A 23,002-nucleotide genomic window follows, 5' to 3' on the forward strand; every position below is an offset into this window, starting at 1 on the left:
GATAGCCACCACATATATTAACATCAGTGGAAGCACAGTTTACCCAAACTGTGTCTTGAAGATAGAGATTATAACGTAAATTCACTCGTGAATACAGTTCAGGATAGAGAGTGTACATGCACAAAGGCAAACACACAAGTGTACTGGACTATGTCCTTAGCACAGCCCATAGCATGTTCCATAATTACTCCAAGACACCTCCTTTAGAAGGAAATATCTCTCAGTCATTATAATCATTAAGACTGACTTTTCAAAATGCAAAATGTCTTAAGTAGTAGGAAAAATATTTACAAAGCATTTCAGCCCCAAATTTTTTTACGTGCAAAACAGTATCTTACTTATTCCTACATAACAGGAGAAAAAAGCGACAGTATTTTAAAATGTAGGTACTGATTCTTGTGTTAGAGTAGTATCCATAGAGCCAGAACCAAAGATCCAACCTTCTACTGGTCGGTGTAATCAAACCTCAGTTTCACACAAGTGGATGCATTATAAATTACAGAAACTATTCAAATAGTAAGGACAAAAGTGCTCAGGGTACACGTTTGGATTACAGCATAAGACGGACAACAGTTCAAATCTGGATAAGAACTAAAAATCAAAACACAAATATGTACAATTCCAAAAGTTGATGCTGCAAATTTTAGGTAGAGGATAAAATATTTTTATGCTGCTGTATACTGATAGCACAGTGTATTTCATCTACTGATAACAAATAGATTTGTTTTCTTCCTGAAAATTTTACTCTCAATGACAGGCTGGAAAGCTGCATTGTTCACCTCCAAAGAGAGACTAACAAACACACATACACACAGAAAACAGATCTGCAATTCAGCATAGTCCTAAACTAACTACCCAGGGAAACTGCAGACATAACCAAGACATTTGTCTTGAAGGAGTTCAGTAGAAAGGTACAAAGAAAGCCATAACTGACCTATTTTTCCACTAAAATAAACCTCAGGAAGGTTCTATGAAGAATTTTCAGAAGAGTTATTTCTGCACATACTTCTCAACATTTGAAATACATGTTCTTGGTATTTATTGGATCTGGCAGACCTCTGAAAGTCTTTCCAAGCAATTCCAGTTCCTTCTTTCCATCCGTCTGTCCATCATCCAAATTTCAGGCATATGTCAGCAACCACTTTCCATAACTCAGGAGTGAGAAAGAACTCTGCAGGATTCCTTCTGAAGGTTATAAATCTTGCTATTTTAAACAGCCATAGAAATAGCTAATATGTACCTCAGCACATTCCAATTCCTGGATACGAATTATCTCACATTTATTCTAAAAATTATCAGGCCCTGATAAATAATTATATTAATATTTTAGTGTTATTTTTAATACATCTGATTAGATCCTTATGCAATGCATGCATTTCCCTTTTGGTTGTTTTATTACCAGTACACTTGAACTTAAAATGAAAAGTTACACTCTATTTTATATATGAATATTACATTTTCAGGTGGCACAGATCAATGTGAACTTTTTACTTGAATGCTAATGAGACACTATTGAGGAAAGTGTTATAAAGGACAATTTAGTAATAAAAAAAGTTAATAATCTGGATATATGGATATGTCTAGTTAATTACATGGAAAAAATACTCATGGGATAATTCTAGTTTTCCCATATGAACAGCCACAGATGAAAATATAAAAATGCTCATGCATCATCTACAGTTTAGAAGTGTTGTAAAGACAACCAGCTTTATCACACACATGGAAGATGTATTTTGCATATGGCCACACACAGCCTCAGAAGCAGGGTTTTATAAATCAGCATAAATCGGCACATCTTGCAATACAGGCTGCAGACAAGTTCTGTAGAAAAGGACCTGAAATCTCAGCAGACAGAAAGCTCAGACTGAGGCACTGGTAAGACCTGGCAGCAAAACCAGCCAGCAGACCCCTGGGCCAGCAGATGGAGGAAGTGACTATCCCCACTCAGCACTCGCTGTGGAACCACGGAGGCTGGCAGACACCTCTGGAGGCCATCGAAGTCCAAGCACTGCCCAAAGCCAAGTCACCTGGAGCAAGCTGCTCCAGGCCACATGGACTCTGGTTTTGAACTTCCAGGATGAGGACTCTACAACCTCTCTGATAAAACAGTTCCAGAGTTCAATTTTTACTGTGTGGATTTTCCTCCCAATGCTTAAAAATAATTTATTGTATTTCAAGACCGTATCTAAAATACCACATCCAGTTTTAGGGACCTTGATACAAGAAAAAGGTAATAAATTTCAGAATAAACTGAAGATAGAGCAAAAGGTCACAAAGATTTCCAGCTATATGGAGCACATGCTCTTTGAGGGGCTGGGGAAACTGGGCTTGTTCAGCCTGAAGAAAAGAAAGCTCCAGAAGCACTTAATCACAGCCTGATAAAACCCATGTTATCAAGATAACAAACATCTGTTTTTAATAATGGTACACAGTGGGAAGATAAGAGACAAGCAGCATAAACAAAAAATGTTCCATCTGCCTACTGGGGAGACACTTCAACATAAGGACATGGGAGCACTGGCATAGGTTAACCCCCAGAGACTGTGAAGTCTCTGTCCTTGGAGGGCTCAAGACTCAACTGGACAAAGCCTTGAGAAACTCCATCTGACCTCAGAGTTGGCCCTACATGGCACAGACTTATCCTATGTTCTTATGATTTCAGAAGACCTCATTTGTTCTCCTGAAATAAATAAGCAATTGCAGTGGGACAAAAACTAAAGAAAAAATTTAGAGCAGACTCATGACGCATTGAAAAGGAAAACCATTACATATATTATCATCCAAAATTGACTGCTATAAGACAGCTACCGATTTCAAGATTAAACTATGTTTTAGAGAAATAAATTTATACTTTAAAAGGCCTAGTATTTGTTAGATCAATTTTTAAAACTTTAATCAAACTGTGATATGACACATGCATAGCCACTTAGAATCCTAAACTTAAGAGACAAGCAACAGAGAAGATGCAAAGTAATCTAAGAACAAAAAATAGATTAAATTATCATGCAAGACTTAACATTAACTACTGGAAAAGCTCTGCAAATTCTCTAGCTGGAGCCAAAAACATACTTGCGTAGCAACCTCCAGATAACTAAAAAACCAGCACAGAGGAATCTGCTAAAGTGACAGATTATTTGAAGAAGTTTTTATTTCTTCTCTCAGCTGAGAACTGTCAGGAAGTGACTGTCATGCTGCCCAGTGCCAACCCCTGTTCTTTATTGCATAGGTCTCTGTGGTTCAAAGATGCATTCTTATACTGAAAATACACAGTCACATTAGATACATAAGGGATGGAGGTAAGATGAGTGAGAAATGAAGAAATAATAGGTACTAGGTGTGGCAAAACTCGAGCAAGAAATGCATATGTCTAAATAACACCTTTGGCAATTCTAGGGGTGGTCTCACAAGTACAGAGTAGAGGGGCAGAATCCCCTCCCTCCCCTTGCTGCCCACCTGCTTTGCATGCAGCCCAGGACACAGTTGGCTCTCTGGGCTGCAAGTGCAAATTTCCAGTCGTGTCCACCAGTAACCCAAGTCCTCCTCTACAGGGTTAGCTCTTCCAACCAACTCAACCTGCAACTACATGACTTATTTGTTAAGTAAAGTGAAATCATCACAGAAAGGAAACAAAACAGGAGAAGAAAAACAACAAACCCTTTGATTTCAGCAGCACTGCAGTTGCACTGAATTAACTGTAACATCATTAGTCACACCACTAGCATAATCTTTCAAGCCTTCTTTTGATAGATGAGTTCATCCTTGAATACATCCAACCCTATTTCATTTATCTAACAGCTTAAATTTTCATTGATGCAGTTTAATTCCATTGCAATTGATTTCCATATTTGGCTTCTCAGTACCTGATGGTTTTCTATAAAACCATAATTTTAAGGAGAAATTACCTCATCTCTGGACTTCCTTTCCTAGAAAAGGAAATAAAGCAACAGGCCAGTGACAATGATGTTCCAAAAGCAGGCAAAACAGTTGGAGGGTTTGCATTTCTTTACGTGGCTTTCTTCCTTTCCAATAGATTTCAAGCTCTCATTTTTTTTTCTTTGTAACTTTTCACATATTTTTGCTGTGTAGTCAAGTACTTTAAAATTTAGGAGTGCTGAGAGATTGAAATAAGCAAACCGGCATTTGTTACAGGAATTGACGTGAGAAAATGACTGTGCATTTCAAAAATGAGCTGTTTGACCATTAACCAAGAGAAATACACTTAAAACTCCTTCAAAAAAGTTAAAGTCTTTTGTTGCTGACTTGATTCCATAAACGTTTTGTCAACAACAAACTGTTACAAGTTTCAATTCACAACATGCCTTAGCCAATGAAACATTCATATTAATACATGCCATAGGAAAGGATCTTGTAGATACTTCTAATCTGCATAAAGCCCATCAACATTTACACAAAAAAATCTACCATTATTAGACTCCAGCTTGCTACATGTAAAAGAAAATTGTGCCTTCATTTATAGCTCTTCCACATAGAAAAATTTCAAACACTCAGAGAAGTACCGTAAGTATCAAGTTTTAAATGGGTGTTTTAAAAATATGAAAACAATTTCAGGAACTGTTAAGACCGCAATCACTTACAGGTTGCTATATTAACAACTTAAAAATCAATAAATAAGGCAGGTTTTTACCACCTCACTGAGATCCTGAGCAACTATTCTTCATCCTTGGCAACAGATTTGCAAAGTATGCATCTAGAACTGGAGGTGTCTGTTCTGCTCTAGAATCTCATCACACACAATGAAACATGCAGACATTTTGATGAAGAGAAGGTGCATGGAGTTTTTTCCTTTCCCCTTTTCTCTCCTCTCGATGCCAAGCTCGCAGCGGATTTCTCCAATGGGATAATCAACTTGTCCCCTGTTTTTCCTAGATATACTCTTTCTCAGCCTTAAAGTAGTTCAAAGCCATGACATCAATCAGTTAACTCCACTACATACAGACAGGAAAAATCAATTTACCTGAATGCCATCAAGCAACTTGCTCATGCACCAGTAACTGTCAGCTTCTATGTTCTGCAGCACTTCTTCAGGCAGACTGGAAACATCAAAATTTTCCACTTCTTCTTCTTCTGTTTCAGGAAAAGAGAGAGAAAGACAAGTTAACAAAGTGCACAGAATAAATAAAGCAAGATTGAGGAAAATAATTGAAAACAAAGACAGCCACCACTTATCTTCTAGTCAGAAACCAATGCACATTTACTTTAACAGGGACTAAATGAATCATTTATTGCTCAACTGTGTCATCTAATGGCTTTAAATGTTAATGAATGCTTAATTTCTTGCAGACTGTGAAAATCTCAAATCATGCCTGGTTGACCAGAATTAATATATAATAAATTACTTTATTCTAAACATTTCACACCTGAAAGAGGATCAGAAGCACTTTGAGAGCCCTCAAGCTGTGTATGAACAATCCCTGAAGAAGATGACTATGTTTGTACCGTGCACAGAATGTGCAAATAAGTTGCCAGTCTTCACAGAAGGAAAAGCCCTAAAAAATACTTCTCAAAACCACTGAACTTTATTTAGAAAGCAGACTACAGGTTTTCAAGGAGAATTTGTTTTTCAGGCAAGTATTTGGAATTAGAAGGAAATCAGACAAAAGAAAATAGATTATTCCTACTCCCCATCCCCCAAAAACTCTGTTTTTGATATGTTACATGAGCTTGTACTTTTTGATTCAAATGTGGTGCATGATGAAGGAGCTACACTGTGGAAGCACCCGAGGACTCTACTAATAAAGATGAGATGGCATCACAATAGCAAAGTCTCAAACAAGCAAGTGCTCAGTGATATCAATGGTTTCTGCTGCACCAATCCACCTTATTTTGCTACACTTTACTGAGGAAGTTAAAAACTGACACTGAATATCCTAATCACCCTTTTTCACAGTACAAATGAAATTTTAAAATGCCATTCATTTTGGCAACAAGCTCCAACTAAGGAACATTTGATCGGCAGAATGCTATGCAAAATCATAATCTCCATATTTACCATTTATTAATGTATTTGGGTATGCACATAGTGCAAAATGCTTCTTGTTCACTACATTTTAAGGGGAAAAGCAGTCAAGCTCCATGCTGCCCCCTCTCTTTTTTTCTTTTCTTTTTTTTTCCTTCTTTTTTCTTCTTTTTCTTATTCAGATGAAGAAATAAACACACTAGAAAAGTTTTGAAAGAAAGACCACAAGGGATTCCAGAAAAAAAACAGAAGAAAAAAATAACAAAATAATCATGCCAAAAGTATGCAAGATATTATTTGTGCTTAAGAACATAATTGCAATTTCTGGTATTAAATAACTTTATTTTCAATGAGTAAAATCTGCATGGACAGTAATATAAAGACTGAATAAAAGAATGTGGACAGAAATAGCTGACCAGTGTGTGCAGTATCTGGGCAAGAACAGATCACTGCCTAAAACTTTCCAATTATTAAGTCTTACAGAAACATTTCACAACTTCTTCAGTTTCCTGTGGAGATCTTTATCACGGTATCTATACAACTGTTAAAGACAGGAAAATGGTTGCCTGGAGGAAAAATGCTGTATGATGGAGTCGATGGCATGTTGATCTGAATGTGTGCATTGCTGTCAGCATGGTATTAACTCTTCTTTACTCACTCCCAGGGTATGCTTCTGAAACTCCCCACCATGCAAAAATGCTAACTTTTTCTAAACAGCTCTAACTGGATCCATTCACAAAGGCAGAGACATAAGGATAAAGTCAAAATTTTAAACAGATATTGCTTACAGCTACTTGCAGATTTAGTTTCCCAGTGACAGCAGAAAGTAAACATGCTAAACAGCTTGCCTCCATTAAAAGTAGGTTTTAATTCAAGATTAAGCCTAACAATGGATGATTTGATTGAAGTTGTTCAGAATGTTAAAATTAAGTTCACAACTGATCTTTTAGATGCAATAAACTTCTAAGGAATGCAGAAATTTTACCTTTTCAGTACAGATCAGGGGTAAAAACACATGCAAGCAACAAAAAGGTAGCTTGCATTCAGAACTTCTCTAAACCTGTTACCCACACCAAAACTCAGCATTTATAAAGTGTGAAAAATTAAATGTAACTTCATAGTTTTCATACTTCATTGCACTAAGCAAGTTCCTAGAAAAGATGTCGCCATTAAATAAAGCACAAATTCTCTCAAAGGATTTTTTTTTTTTAATGAAACAAACATTTAATTGTGTTACTGATGTTTTAACTGTAGCTTTTTATTTTGAAATTGTTTCTCAACACTCAGAATCAGCAAAACTCAGATGAAGCCACTGGAGTGCAAGGTAGGGGATAAAACGGATGGCAGGATGACAAAAGCCTAGTGCTGAAGCCCAAAACAGAGTGCAAGATCACCAATAAATTATGACTGCTCTGTACACACACCCAATATACAAAATAACACATAAAAACATTAGATCAGTTAACGAGTTGAACATTTTAAAATCGGGGGATTTTTAGCACTAATTTGTGTAAATGTAGAAAAAGCATTACCATATACCTGAAATCCAAATTACACATCTCTAGCAGCAGGGTAAGGAAATTATTCTGACTACAGATGCTCAGGTGTTCCTCTGTATTAAGATTACCTTGCTGCAATCTACTTCAGATGTTGCATCTTCAGGTAGACCTAACATAAAGGTTACCACTCAAATATGCAAAGTACAAAATCATACACCTATGATTGCATGCAGAGGTGCACAGTAATATTTCCACAGCTAGATCTTACATATTCCACTCCAAATTCAGTTTCCAAAATGCTTTATGAAACACCTGTTCAGTCACTGCTGCACTAAGACAATGTTTTTCTAAGAAGATCAGGACATAATAGAGCATTTCAATGTAAATTATTTCAGTAACAATTGCTTAATTAAATATGCATATTACCGTATAAATATGTCCCATTGAAAAAGCCCTAGTTACATATTAATCTTGATAGAAATAGCTCTTGAGCTGTTAAGGATGAATCACCAAAGCAAAACCTTCCCTTTTCTTGGTGGTACTGCAGTCACAAAGGTAAAATTTAAGAAAAAAAAAAAACCTTAATCATCTTATTAGTCGGGGCTCAAGTAAACATGACCTTACTGCATTTCAAATATTCCCCTATAACCAGCCATGTTCTCACATACATGATGTATTGACAACTTGTCTATTTTAACATTGTTAATAATCTTACATTTGTTTTCAGTTGATCTTCCACAATTTCCTCTAGAAGCAACAGGAAGCAATATAAATATCTTTACACATGTGTACAAGAATGATGCTTCAAACAATCATTATATTTTATTAATATGAATTCTCTATATAATTTTACTGCACATGGTGACAATTACAATCTATTGTGACCTGACAACCACAGTAAATCATCCTGTCCAAAATCACCACAAACTTGATCACATAGACTGAACTTCTATGCTCATCAAAATTACTGTATGACCCTGCAAGTACTCTCAATCTGCTCCATCACAAAAGAGTAGACACTTCATACACCTTTTCTTTAATTCCAGATTCTGAAAGTAATCAGTAAATCATTCAGAGACTTCCTTAGTGGGCCTACATCTCTTGTCAGTAAGATCTTTTCTACCCAGGCTTTTTCTTGGATAGATTTTAACGGCAAGTATCTTTTTTTCCTCCACACTAAATAATCCAGAATTCGCCCTTAATTCATATTCATAACCCACTGCACATATATACAAAAACAGACCTGTTTTTAAGGATGGTAAATTTATTTGAAAGATGGAAACCCTCAGGTCATGTTGCAAATAGAACAAAAGACATTGGTTCCTCATAGGCTGCAGATTGAGATTACTGCTCCACAAGCCAGACAGGAGGAAGATAAAAAGGTCCAGGACCAAAACAGGGTACAAAGGAGAATTAAGTAAAAGTGGTGGTACCAACTGGCCTTTGACTCACAGAATCAAACACGGGACTGAGAACCTCTCCCTCACAGGTGAGCAATCAGCCAGTAAGGAAATGCAGTTTGAAATCAGAAAGAGCAGTGTAAGCCACATCCTTGGGCGTGACATTATTATGAAACAGGAGCCTCCAAAGCTTGTAAGATGGCGAGTTTTCTTAAAAATGGATTTCAGCAACAATGAACACAAAGTTCTTCTCATAGCACTCACTTCAATAGGTTTGCTACTGTCAACTAAAACAGCTTGCCAGGGAGAAGCTGTGCATGTGACATCGAATTAAGGGACTCATAATTAGCAACCAGTATGCATGATAAGCACAGGATGCTGCTGAGTATTTTCTCTGAACGCCTCAGAAGGGAATTCCCTGAGAAATCCAAAAGGTGCTTGGAGAATAGGAAATTAAAGATTAAAGGTTGAACATGTCTCCCACATTGCATTTTAATTAACTAGTTTGTGCTTTATCATTTAATTTTTTAAAGCATTAACACACGTATCCACAACCACACAAAGACAAGAGCAAGCTGCACGGTGGTCAAAGTCTAAAGCAAACCTCAGGAACACAGGCTGCGTTCAGGTATGGGATTGATTTCAGAACTACCATTCTAGCACTGGGAAAGCCTTCAAAAAGAATCTAGAAATTAATGTAGCTTTGAAAAAGAACTATTTATTAGAGATGGAAAATTATTTAAGAGATAAGAGATATATTCAAAGGATAAAGGTATATGTATCTGCACATGCATGAGTGAACTTTAAATGTACTGAAAATTACGTATTTCTTTACTAAAACTATTAAAAAAAAAAGTCGAAAAAATAAATTGCCTTGCATGTAATTAATAACAGAAGGCTGGCAAAGAGAACCCATTTGAACAATTTCATAAACAGCAATGTGTTTAATACATTTCCTGGGTAACTTAAAGAGCTCAAAAGTTCAACTCTAACTTGGGTAAATATAAAAGTAATACAAATTATCCAAGAACTTATATGCAAATATTAAAACTTCTAAACATTCAGAAATTTAATTTTTCCTGTGACTGAAGACCGAAAAAATTGCAACTGTCACATAAACTCATCAACCATTTACACATGACCATTACACTGTGTAAGCATAATTTCACTCACTCATGGAGCAATTTTTATTTTAACCCATTAATGTCATTGAATGGTATAACAAAATAACTTCTCAAAGAAAAATCAACAGCAGAGAAAAAAAACTGTCCTTCAGTGACATCTCCTCACATCTGTGACAGCAGCAGCTTGCTGCAATCCATACTGTGCAACATCCAATTTTCAATTGTATGCATATCAATTTTCTTAACTAAAATTACATGCTTCTGTGTTTCGTGATCTCCCACATCATTCACAGCTAATAAGAAATCCACCTTACAGATTCCTTATTTACGAAACAAATTAAGTAACATCCATTATTTCTGCTTTTTAGCACAAACTGCAAACACTGAATTTGAAAAACAATGTTTGAGGAGAATGCACTCTATAGGAAACAGTACTTCTTATACTGCTTAATTGCTGAATGCATTCCTTAATTACCTTAATCTGCTGTGATTTACACTTCCCTAAAGAAACTGCTACATATGCTTCTGAGACAAAAAAAGCCACAAGGCTTGCTTTTTTCATATAATTCCAAGATATTTTTACATATTGTATAGGTATTTATTGCCAAGATAAAGAAATAATCAACCCTCTAGGAAAAAAAAAAAGCCTGCTCTGCCTGTTCAGAAGTAACAGTATGAGCTCTAATTTTCTTCAACGATGTTACTGTAAGAAAGGTAGACTTTAAATTTCAGTCATACCACAGTAAATTTTATTTCATAATTAACTAAAGATGGAACACGTAAATCAGTTCACAAATGTTTGTGATGAGAAGACAGTTCATAAGCCAATTTTTTAAAGGACTGGGTTTTGTCAAAATGAATGTGCTATAAAAGCATTAAGTACTTTCTGCTTCTATGAAATAATGCAATGAAAGCCTACAGAAGAAAAACTGTTTTGCAAGAAAACTTTTTTCCCTTTTTTTGTTTACTTTAAGTACATAATTTTTCACTTCTGCTTTAAAAATTTCTTTTCCACAGCTTAAACCAAAAATTTGAAATATCAGATTTCTCAAATAAGAAACAAGCAAAATACCCTGCATGCTAATGAAAAACCCAATGACTTCATTACTATGATTTTAAAAGGTTTGCATTTAAACTACAAGCAAAGCCAACTCAAACTGAAGTTTCTGCACACAAACTTCTGACAAATTTATCTGTATTGGCTTGACATCTAGAAATTAACTAACCACATACGTCATTGAAAATAAGACCAAAATTTTTTCTTATAATTATTTTTAAAGCACTGATCCACTTAATATGAAAATCTTTTCTTACATCTTCAGCTCCCACAGATCTCTGTAACAGGATTGGATTGTCACACTTCTGGCACTTGTAAAGCACGTTGTCATTGCTTAAGCAACTCTTACTCTTTCAGCTTTTCTTCCCACAAGTTACTTCATAGTAAACACACAAAGCTGTGATATTTGGATGTCAAAAGCCACTTTTAATGGCACACAAGCCATTAGAGTAATTTCCCAATCTGTTGGAAAGCATGCTTGAGAAGACTCAGATGTGGAAGTATTACCACCTCTGTGCTGCTTCACTGTAGAGAGATGATCACTAATTATAACTATATGGAGACCATGGGGAGAGGAGAAATAAGAAGGCAGAAGCCAGAACTAAAATATGCTGCTCCCTTTGGAATGTACATCTCTCCCATAGCTATATTTATTGCAATTAACATCCTTCTTCACAATTCCTTCATTTTTATACTGAAGAAATCTTTTGGTTTCTCTTCAATTTTAGTTTACTGCTTCTACCACTATTCAAGATATTTTTTCCATTTATTCCCATGACCCCACGTTTCCAGCCTGTAGTTTCAAACAGAATACACTTCACTAATCTCATTACTTCCTCATAGTATGAGTCTATTAGTTTCTTAATTGCCTCCAAAAATTAGACAATATAAACCACAAAACGTATTTCAAACTTGAGAAATGGACTGTTTTTGACATCAGCATTCATATTACAAAAATAATTTCATTTTTAAAATACTGAGAGCGTGCACTAAGCACCAAAGATAAATCAAATCCTCTTTAGACAGATACACTTGAAAATTTAGGAACACACATATAGATGCAAAACAAACTTTAAAAGCAGATAATTTAAATCCACATAAACCTATGCAGCAAAAGAGGACTTTCATTGACAGATTTTTTTTAATATAGACATGGGGAACAAAAACTTCTTTTTCTTCAAGTTCTTCTTAGTATACACCAGAGAAGAAAAAAAAGGCAAACTTGAATAATACTAAAAGACTGATTGAAAAGACAAATCTGAGTTAGCTGAAAACATCAAACACTTCTAATCAATAGAAAGGCTAGACATAATTTATTTATTCTGATTACTTATGACAGAAGTTTGATTAGTCCCATTTGACCTAATAAATTTTTTTATTAATTCGGAGATTTCTTCTGTGCATCTCTTGTAGCAAAAATTCAAAAGAACTCCGATTTTGGCTTGAGGACAGGGTTTAGAAAGTTTCTTCACAAGAAATATCTAAGGAAAAAATCCACACCATCTCCTGCTATGAGGTGGTATTTTATAGGTTCTGTCAGACCTCTCTCTGACTTTTTACCAGACTTCCTGGCAGTGATATGATTGAAAAAATTTTTATTAGTAACTTTCAAGTTCCTACTTGGCTTTTCCTCTAAAGTACAAAAACTATGACAGTTATCTAAAAGATGGGCTTTATCCAGGCTTGAACGCCCCAGCTGCTTTTCAAAAAAGTATTCACTTTAAATCACAGCTTTTTGCCACAAAAAAGTAATGGAGGGTAGGCCATGCACTGTAGTATGCTGATCAGCATTTTCAAGACACACTTCTTTGGTATGACATGGAAGCATGCAATAAATATTTCAAACAAACAAATTAAAATAAAGCCTAACCCAAAACACTGAATTCCACCTACGCTAACAATAATGGGGAGAACAGTTAAACAAATAACAAGAAGCTGTAAGTTTAAGAAAATATAATCCAATTATATTTGCTCTAACACCAATAAGAAAACTCTAATGTTAGGAAGAATAGGAAGATGATTGCAATCTCACACCTACAAATTTTGTCCAAAAAGCTTTTATGAAATGGCAATGGCCAATTTTTTCAGTTCCTATCTTATGCCACCAAAGATTAAAAATTTTCATTTAATTCCCTATTTAACAGGAAAGCCCGTCACATACATCTCTAAGAAAATACTTTTCTTAAATTAATTTAATTTAAAAAGTGGTACACTGAAGTTATTAGTACCAGGCATCAGAAATCCTTAGGTCTGAAAAATCCTTCATCCAACACTTAGTTTAATCTTTGAGAAAGTAGGTGTTTGCTTCTTCCATAGTTACTGCTAAAGGTTTTCTCTAACCTTTCTTGACCCCTTTAGATACTTTTTTTTAAAGCTTTTAAATCACAGATCAAAAAATGCAGCAACTGTTGCTACATTTTCAATGAAAATACGGTAATTAGGTATGATAACGTTTTGAAACATTCATTTACATAGGGTAAAGTGACAGAGTTCAGACTCAGACCACAGCAACTTCATATGCAGATGCTACTCTGAACAAAAAGTTATATAGATCGTCCTTTCTTTGAAGATCACTTAAAAATTTAAGACATTTGAAAGACTAATAGACCTTAAAATTTCAGGCATTAAGAGAGGTTGGGGGTTTCTTTGCTTTGTTTTAAACAGACACTCATAAGAGACTATGAGCAATTAATACCATTACTCAAATTACTGATTTTCTCTCACATACAAAGCTAAAAATAACAGGCAATTAAGCAGCTGGATACACTTAAGATACTCTTAATGTCTCTTTTTCACTTCTGACAGTTATTGTTAACAACAGCCAGAGAATTCTAACTTTAATTAGGCTTACTCCCCTGCAGATAGATAGAAGCCTTTTTTAAAAATTATCAACAAAAAGAGTTTAGTTGAATAATATTACTTTTTTTCCTGAAAGATAGTGAAGCTGAGGTACATCCCACTTTGTTAACTAATACATCCTTATGATTTAAGCATCCAGGACTATTACTACTCTGTATCTGTAATCAAATTGAAGAAGATCACTGTCACTGTATTCAAGCTAGAATATGTGCCAGTTCATAAGAAAAATAATTTTCATTTTGCAGTTTGTGGGGTTATTTGTGTGAACACATCTTCAATAAATTAATTTTGTTTCACTGGAGGTCATGAAGATCACTGGAGTTACTTTCTCCATTGAATCAATATGATATGACACTAAACACTTGGATTACCAAGAACTACAAATGTACTTTTTAAAAAAAAGGGTTATAGAAAACATGACAGAATTAACATTTAAAAAGTCTACATACGAAAAGCAAAGGAAGGGGGCAAACCCCAATTCCACAGTATGCAAAAATGCATCCAACATTTCAGATAAACTATTCTTTTAGTTCAGAAATCTGACAGTATGTTAGAGTAAAATAAAAATTGAAACAGAGAAGAACTGATTTTGTAAAAATCAGTTTTGTAAACAGTCTATAGTAAATCAAGGTCATGCAAGACAGTAGTAGGAAGCAAAATAGAAAAGCAGGTTGTATTATCCCAAATCTGTCTGCTATATTCCCTAACCTGCTAAGCAAAAAGTAAATGCCATTCACAAATTCTTATTACGAGCATGTGTTATCACACAGCTAAAGCAGTCTCAGTGCTACCTGACACTAAACAGACCTTAGCTTCTCCCTTCTTCCCTGGAAGCTCCTTTATCCCACATGAGCACTCATATTCTTCTCTGATCCTCAAGATGAGTGCAGAAAGTTAAATAATTCCATTTATTACGGGCCTGGTTTCCAGCCAGTTAAACTGTGCCCAAGGAAAACTAATGCAGACCAAAAAGACAAGACAGGAATGCACATTTTGGGTTGGAAAACAAAAAGCAAAGCCACCTGGTTTGACAGCAGAAAGCCCTGCTTCAGCTGTGTCACCTAAGCACACAGCAAGCAAACCCTGTTCTGACCCACTAAACCTCATCTGGAAATACTCAAATATGTGGCTCCAGTGTGAAATTTAAGGAACAGAGAAATGAAGCTAGAACAGGCAGGGTACACTGACCTCTTGAAAGAACAAATGGGATCTGGAAGATTCTCCAGCACATAAGACTCAGGTTCACACTGTCCCAAGCCCTCACAGGTAATCAAATACATTAACAAGTAAAACACATGCAGCAATATAATACTACTAGTCAACTATACAATTACTTGTAGATGCATGATCAGCTGCTCATTACTGACACCTTCTCACAAGGTTACTATATTCTAAAATATGCCATAATTGGGTTGGTGCAATTAGCCAAAAATCCACTAATTAAACCCACTAACTAAAGAAGCAAATCACCTCATTTTATCAAAGCCTATAGAGAGCACTTATGCAAACAGATCCACTGATATAGTTGATACTAAATGCCACCACAAACTTCCAGTAGGTTAAGCAGCTAGGGAAAAACAGTAGGCTCTACCACTAGCAAGTCACACACAAACTGTGCATCTGAGTAAAGCTTAACTAAACGTAGGACTTTTATATTATTGTAACTACATTGAAAAATAATCCTTAAATTTAATGTTTGTATAAGTCTAAGCCAGCGCAAAGTGCCCACTACAGAATGAGTCCACTGCAACTATAAAAGTAATATTCCAACAGGTCATGCTAAAAGATAAAGATGAATCTGTCCATGAAAATAAGTACAATAAATATTCAAACACAAAATAAAAAGATCAAAATATTAAGAGGAATTCATAGTTCACTGGTTCCTATCAATCAATTCTCTCCATTATACAAGTTCTGCCAACATATTTGCCCTTCTCCATGCTCCCTTATTCCCTAACCCCTCACAAACTAAACATGAGATGTCCTCTTAATAATATCCGTGTTTTCCTTAGTTCTGTTTGGAATGCCTCCAAATATCTTGCTTTATGAACCAACCCTAGACAGAACAGTACACCATGGCAAGCACTGCTAGCTGACAAACAATTCAAAGAATTCAGCACTAGTTAATTTTCATATGGATTCTCCTACTTGTTTAAAGTGAATAAAAGGATGTAACACAGTAAGGTTTCTTTATTCGATAGGCCTGAAAAACAGTATTATATATTAATAAAGACAATTGCTCAGACATTTTGAATAATTCATTTCTTCTTAAGTGAGACATACATAAAAACAAATTAACAATTTAAAAGTATAATATGTCCAAGTGCTTCAAAAGCATGCTTTTTAAAGCACTAAAATTTAGGTCTATATTCTTATTGTCTTGGTTTCCATATAATTTACCTGAAGGAACGTCGAATTTTTTTCAAGAACTACAACTCAATATTTAAATTAACGGAAAAAATTTCTAACTGCTTTCCCACTGCAGTCAAAATCAGTCCTGCCTCACAGTCCTGTGTTGTGGACTCAACACAGGTTTCTGCTTACTTCTGGACTTCTTCCATGGTGCAAAGCAGGAATCATCAACTTGTACAACCAAACTGAAATACTGCCTCTCTTCCTCATTACAGTTCTCCCTCTCTTCACCTACCCTGCAGCAAGTACAAAACACTTTCACTGTCAACAGATTGGCACAGCAACAGGGGGAGAGTGGGGAGACATATTCCAAGAAAATGAAAAGGTGAGCAGTGGACATCTCAAAGCAAGCTAAGATAATGCTGAAGAACTTCTATGCCATGTTACAGTTATAAATATATAACTGTATATAAATAGGTGTGCATATAGCAAGGGTTCAACAATATATGAAAGCAAAGAGTGAAGCAAAGAAAACTGAGGGGTAATTAAAAATATTCAGGCCACTGAGCGGCTTGTGTGTACTGCAGCTTCTTCAGAGGAATGCACATGACATTTTCTGGACTTACATACAAGATGTAATTGGCTTTTCAGTACTTTCAAGTCTTGAATTCAACAGTTTTGTGTATGACTTCTTCATTCTTTGCTCACCCAAATGACACAGATAACAATACTCCATTTAATTATCAAAGCATATTTCACAGAATATTGCCCATGTTTATGATAACTTGAGTCAATTTTCCTGATGTCATAAGTATTACAATAAAGTTACGGAAATATTAAGAAACAGCACTGAAATATACTTTTGTATATGGAAACTACATTACTAGCAATTTACATCAAGGAGAAAAATCAGGGTGATTAAATGGAACTTGTGCTATAGAATTTTTGTTTGACAGGAAAGTGATTTAAATTACTGTCAACAGTTTTTCATAAAATTTTACAAGGGTTTTAAAAAAACAGTAATTTTCTTAATACTTTTACAACTTGCAGGAAAACATTAAAATATCAATTATGCTTCATGTCCCTGCTTTTATGCGAATTCATTTTGTGTTTCATAAATCATTTCTAAAAAATGTATAAATAAAAACATTTTAACACAATATTGTGCAAAACCTTTTATTTATTTAAACAAAGAAAAGCATTAAAACAATAGAAGTTTTTTTACAAAGTTTAATGCCAAAATTAAAAGAAAAGTTGAAGAGCACACTACAATTCCAAATAAAAGCTTTGTGTCTCTCTCAAACTGAAGAAATCCCTCACACTCCCAAACCACAGTCCTTCAGGGAAGTCTTTCAGAATTTCTCCCCTGGTAAATCAGAAGACAGAGAAACTTGATGGGCCTGGGAGAAGAAGAAATATCCAGTTAATCCAGTAATAGATCTTTGTTCTAGTTCATAAAAAAAAATTGTCATCCTTCAGTTTCAGTCTCTTCTAAATAACTATAAATAAGTTACATCTTTTCCACTTTTTCTCCTCAAAATTTCAATGTACAAGGCCTATTCATAATTCTACAAGGAGTAGTGAATTGGTAGAACTGAAAAATAAAGGTCTAGATATTTAGACAGCGGGTTAAATTACCTCAAAATAATTTATAAGTATATAAATAGCAATCAAGGCTTAAGCTTGGTCTTGTAAAGTGCTGAACAAAATTTTACCTTATAACCCTGTAAGTATGAAGAAAAGCAGTTCCCCAAAGACAGTGGATTAATACTCTTTGCTCTCTGGCTTGCTGTCACATCATTCAAAAATTCAATTTTATGTACATACCAAACAGACCTATTTTTTCTGCAAAAATTACAACTCTCCTGAAAAACAAAATCTCTGCTTAGCTAACATTTTTTCATATTTTATAAACAAACACTGAGGAATTACCTCAGATACGGCCATGATAAAATGCTCCAAAACTTAACTTCAATTATACAACGAAAATAACTATTTTTGATAAAGTATTCAAACTGAGGGGGGAAAAAAATCCCCAAAATTAATAGTTCTAAATAAAATTATTCACTGTTGAAAAGGGCAAAAGGAAGACAAAGATGAGACTGCATACCAGTTATAAGGGCAAGAAGACTTCTTGTAACATATGAGAGGGAATGGAAAAGTGGTAAACAAGGGAGTTATAGAGAGATGAAGGCATTTTCAGGACCAAAGAATCTTTCTTCACTCCTAGTAAAAGTCACCTCGGAATAAATCCTAGCACATTTCCACTAGGATTTTGGCCTAGATTAATTATCCCATAAAGTCAAAGCAGTATCAACTTAAAAACTACTAGGTAACAGAAGTTTCATTTAATGCCACCTACAAAAGGATTTAAGATGACAAAAAAATACTTACAAGGGTGAGGTCTCTCTTTTCAAAGTTTTCAGTTCACGAGTCCTTGTAAGCATCATCAACTTAGCCCAGGCTCCTCTATTTCAAGAAGATTGCAGACAATATCTCGACCACCATTCCAGTCTTCAGCAGCCTCATTTTTCTTGCCATTCTTTATCCAACATTAAATGACCAAGTGCTACAATAGTTAATTTTCTGCTTTTAACTTCCTACTAACTGCTAAATTTCCCTTAATCCAATATTCCTAGGCGTCTTAAAATTATTTCATACATCTTAGCAACAATCTGACATGCAGCCTTGTCACGGTGGGACTTCTCTGAAACTTTGATCTCTCTGGATGGTGAATAAATCCAGGTCCTCTTTGGGGTTTTAGATACACACACAAGCCCAGTGAACGACAATGTACTGGAATGTCAGATGAAGTGAAGGGTAGGTGAGCAAGAGAGCACAAGTAACAGCACAGCACAACACCAGGAAACAAGGCAGCTCTGCAGGAACTCAGGGCAACAGCAAGGTGTACAAAGAGAACATCTCAGACAACTTGCAATAAATAGAACTTGCAATCCAGAGCAACATTTCCTTGTCTACATTAAGTCTACAAACAGTCACATTGTGTATCTTCTCCCATTTACAAAAATCCCTCTGATGCACCTGCAGGGATGAGATTTATTTTGACACAAACTAATATGCTACAAACACAGAGGGCTTTCAGGAAAACTGCCCTGACATTAATTATCATTTCTTCTGACAGGACATGTTACAACACTACTGTGTCATGCAGGAGGTTACAAGTAAGCCCAGAATAGTTTTTCCCTCATCTCCAGCACTTGGATTTCTAAAGAGGCTGTTATAGTATGACAAAATAAGATTAAATACCTCCAGCACCTTTCACGAGGAAGAATTTTCTTTTTTAAATGTTGAGAATAACCCACACAATCATCTGGTATAAGAAACCTAAGCCTTAAAATCATCTTCCTCCTAATTTAGACCAGAAAATCAAAACTGAAATTACTGTATTCCAGCAGGGGCCAGTATCTACCTGCTCTGAAATTTTCTTTAATTATATTTTTTTACTCTCATGTCTTGGTTTGACAAATAAGTTTTATATTGCTGAAAATGTTACAGCATTCTGCTTTTATTGCAAACTGGAAACTAATGAGACATGACCAGATTACACTTTCATCCTACTGATGGAAAGTTTGAAGGAATGTCCTGAACATTTAACATATGCAATTCCTATATTCAACAACTCAATATATTCTAAATGTATGAATCTGTGTGCTAAAATCAGGTACCACAATCCATACTAAACCATCAAAAGATTTATGACTTCAGCCTTTATAATACAGAGCCAAAAACCTACTTTATGGCATTTGGATTTGAGTAAGAAGTAAACTAGCATTTTCATCTGTGTCATTTGTATCTCCAGAAGTTCCTTAACAACACTTTCCCAAACAGTTTGCAGATGTCTTTAGCAGAGCAAAAAAATTCCCACCACTAGAATAACCATGCATAAACACTTGTTATGCAAGATCAAGCACTAAGGGCTCTCTCAGTTGTCATAAAGCCAAATTAAACATGGCTTTCCTCCCACCAAAATATTTGACAAAACTGCAAATGCATTTAAAAATGATCAGGATGTACCATCAGATGACCTAATCAGCACAGATTTGTAATCAATGGCATTTTTAATCATAACAATTCGTTATTAATACTTAATTCTTTAGGACGTTTTTTACCTACAAAAGGAACCTAAAATAAAAGTACTATTACTTTCAACTGTATAAATTAGGTTCCAAGTGACTTAGAACTGCAGAAAAAAAGGTTTCAGTTAAATTAAGAAAAATACAAAAAACAATAGTGAAAAATGCCACAATAAATAAAGTTCTTTCATGTACAAACCAATATTCATGTAAAACCAAGAAATAAGATCTAGAGCAAAAATCTAAAGTAAATACAGAATGTTACCAAAATAAATAAAAACAGTAATCATTTTTATAAGAAAATTCTGCAAGTCTGCATTTCTTTCTATATCAATTATCAAAGCCCAATTCACAGTGTTAGTTTTGAATCCTATAATTTTATTACAGTATTTTTGACATGCTTCATAAATGCAGTGTCCCCATTTCATTTATTCATTCTAACTTGAGTGCATCACCCAGTGTAACTTGGACATATTAGAAAGATTCAAATCAAAAATCTTTGGAAGTTTTTATATGACTTATGGGGAAATAACTGTTGCTATAGCTCAGCCATGACCACCACTGTACTGAAAGAAAAACAAGCCTTTATTTTGCTGTTTTTCTTATGATATAGATATTAGTTTTCAAATGAGCTTTCGGAATACAGTTTTCTGAGCTTCAAACATTTCCCCCAACTATCTTTCATGGTTGAAAGTTGTCATATTTTGTCTTTCTTCACCAAACACTTACAGGAACAGCTATGCTCTCGAATATGAAAAATATGACAAAGTGGCAAATACATTAACAATCATCAGGGTCTCCAAATGTAAGCTGGTGGTAAAGACAAACTTATTTACCATATTAATTAAATGGCCTATTTAACATGGAATATCAATTCTCTAATCACATCTCATTTGAACTTCTTATTTCAATAAGCAATCCTAAAGTCAACTAGAGACCCTACTGTTCTAGGATCATTAAGAACATTTTCATGATCTGTCAAATGAGGGAGCAAAAGGCAGAAACTGCAAATACTCTCAGGAGTAGGCCTCTACCCTACTTAGGAGATGATTAGGGAGACAGCAGCAGTAGTTCTCATTAGTTGCTTAGCAATGAAACGTCCCCCTATGAAACAAGAAATGAACAAAGCAACAGAGGCGTTGCCACGCAAATGAGTAAATGGATAGTCTATCATCCACTCAAGGATAATCTGTCCTTCATTAAAGCTAATTGATCTGGATTAATACACCAATGGATATCTTGCACAGACAAGGTAGGAAGAATCCATTGTATGTAGCCTCACTGATGTAGCCAGACAACACATTGCTCAATTTTACATACGCAACACCTAAATTTTCACTGTACGTATGATAAACACAAGTACAAGGAAAAGTTTTAATTGAAACCAGATTAACATTGTCATTTTTAACTGTTAAACCTTACCTTGCATATCAATTGTAATAACCAAGTTATTAATGACTTCTTGTTAACTGTAATTCTCCTAATGATTATAACAACTTAAATACAAATCTGTAAATGTAAGATTTAACCCGAATCTAAGTTGTTTACGTTTTCAAAAGCATATTCACACATAAAGCCACAAACTCAACACAAATAGAGTTGCTGACAGTACCATTGTTACTAACGTTGCAAGTCTCAGAAGAGCTGAGTTGTTAACCACAGAAATTTGATAACTGTTGTCTTAGGTTTCAGACCCTAATTCCAGGATGCCATTATTTCAGTCACAGATGCAGTTTAATAGGTTCCCTTTATTTCAATTTCCCCACAACTGATTTAAAAATATCCATGTTTCATGGATCGCTTTTCTTGTTTTGGTAGGTTTTGTCCCTGCAGGGCAGGCAATTTTTTGTTTTGCTTTCTTGTTTTCCTGCTGTTGTCTGGTTCATATGCACAATATAAAGTTTACAAATAAAAGTGAAATAAGAGAAAGGGTGAACACTTCTCAAACAGAAATCAAGATGATTCCTGAACTTCACTGACTACCTAAAATCTGGTTGCTTCTCAGTATACATTTAAAGCTATACAGATTTATAATTACAAACATTTATGATAAAATTAATGCATCAAATTATGCTTCGATTAGCTCATCCAAACTGTTAGATTAAAATAAAAATTATGTTCAAAAGCAATGTTAATTCATTATTCAGTATCAAGACAAATCTTACCTATGTATTCACAAACGAAGACGACAAAAAAAGGCGTAACGAGATCATTTATGCCCTGAACATATCCACTGGCTGGGTGACGTATTGCCCAGATAAATAAAATTCTTTCAAAGATCTGAAAAAGAGTTAAAGAAACCATCAATTTAATTTAACAAGTGATAAGCACATTTTAAACAAGACACTTGTAAATTATCATAACATCGTGGAATTATAGAATATCCTGGGTTGAAAGGGACCCATCAGGATCACTGAGTCCAACACCTGGCCCTGTACAGGTTGCCCCAGGAATCACTCCATGTGCCTGAGAGCATCTCCCAAACACTTTTTGAATTCTGTCCGGCTGGTGCTCTCACCATTTCCCTGGGGAGCTTGTTTCAGTGTTCAACCACTCTCAAAGTGAAAAACTTTTTCCTGATATCCAACCTAAAGCTCCCCAGCTCAGCTTTGTGCCATTTCTTTGACTCCTGTCACTGGT

The 23,002-nt window shown here is 35.1% G+C and overlaps 1 protein-coding gene across 4 annotated transcripts in view; it reads right to left on the bottom strand.

Annotated features, from left to right (window-relative positions):
* The window catches only part of TBC1D22A (TBC1 domain family member 22A), a 135,764-nt gene that overhangs the window by 82,492 nt on the left and 30,270 nt on the right, over nt 1-23,002 (bottom strand). For 3 of the 4 annotated variants that reach the window (XM_062491594.1, XM_062491593.1, XM_062491590.1), the window contains 2 exons: nt 22,528-22,642; nt 4,976-5,085 (listed from right to left, as the gene is read on the bottom strand). In XM_062491594.1, the coding sequence (XP_062347578.1) occupies nt 4,976-5,085; nt 22,528-22,642 (225 nt within the window). The remainder of the gene's footprint in view (nt 1-4,975; nt 5,086-22,527; nt 22,643-23,002) is intronic. The other variant, XM_062491591.1, reaches the window with a different exon arrangement.

The sequence above is a fragment of the Cinclus cinclus genome, chromosome 4 (genome assembly GCF_963662255.1).
Source record: "Cinclus cinclus chromosome 4, bCinCin1.1, whole genome shotgun sequence".
NCBI lineage: Eukaryota > Metazoa > Chordata > Aves > Passeriformes > Cinclidae > Cinclus > Cinclus cinclus.